This window comes from Penaeus monodon, chromosome 31 (genome assembly GCF_015228065.2).
Source record: "Penaeus monodon isolate SGIC_2016 chromosome 31, NSTDA_Pmon_1, whole genome shotgun sequence".
In the NCBI taxonomy this organism is placed as follows: domain Eukaryota; kingdom Metazoa; phylum Arthropoda; class Malacostraca; order Decapoda; family Penaeidae; genus Penaeus; species Penaeus monodon.
In genome coordinates, this window is record NC_051416.1 from 3733968 (window position 1) to 3734925 (window position 958).

Genomic DNA, 958 nt, shown 5'->3' on the forward strand with positions numbered 1-958 from the left:
TCTCTTACTTGAACCAGACACATCAGTTCCAACACATTTCCCTTTTAGGACTGAAATGTTTACAGTAAAAACTGAAAATACTACCCAGCTGTTTCACAAATTATTCAGAATGTTTGGAGGTGCTGCAAAATGGTTTCTGATTTCCCATTGTTAAAATATACTAAAGAACAGTCTCAAGACCAAAAATATAGTATGTTTATCATACTCTTTCATCTTCTCCAGAATCCTAAGTTAACTAACGATGAAAAATAAAACATTAGTGCCTACTCTAGAAAGTTCCTGCAATGCACTATTCAGAATCTGCTATCTTGCACAATGCTGAAAACAAAACAAAAAATGCTAAGCAATCAAGATGACGTTAGAAGACTAACTGATTAATCATCAAACAAAATTTTCAGTAATGATTACTTTACCTTCAGGTTCCTCACTGGCCTTCCTCTTCAAATTACTTCTTCTGCACAGCTGATCTGCAGAACCATTGAATACTGGATTTCTTGGAACGTTAAATTCTTCGTCCATGAGATAATCCCAATTTTGCTGAGTGTGACACACCCCATCTTGATGCAGGCAGTCGTTCCCCCCCTGACAGCCATCCACTTGCTCTTGGTCTTCACTGTAACAGGACTCTCCCGCCTCCGAGTCTGTATCTCTGTTGATATCCAGATCCACAGCCATGCCTTCACCGACTAGTTCCTTTGGGCCATCAAAATCACTCTGACAGACGTGCACTGTATTTTCTTCATTACCTTTCACAATGAGTGGCACTTCTTTTAATTTTACATTGTCACTATCACTTACACTGACCTCAATCTCATTTGCAACATTCTCTCTTGCATCGCTCTTGCTATCTGTAACCTTATCCTGAGGATTAATGGTCACATTCACACTATTCTCACTGGGTCCTACATCCTCATTCACCTTTAAGTCAACACTGCCATGTGCATCTCCTCTCTCACTG

At 39.6% G+C, this 958-nt stretch overlaps 1 protein-coding gene across 2 annotated transcripts in view; it reads right to left on the reverse strand.

Moving 5' to 3' along the window:
- LOC119592995 overlaps positions 1-958 on the reverse strand; it is a gene marked incomplete in the record, with an annotated part of 29327 nt that overhangs the window by 22966 nt on the left and 5403 nt on the right. For both annotated transcript variants that reach the window (XM_037941884.1, XM_037941882.1), the window contains 1 exon segment: positions 414-958. In XM_037941884.1, coding sequence (XP_037797812.1) covers positions 414-958 — 545 coding nt within the window.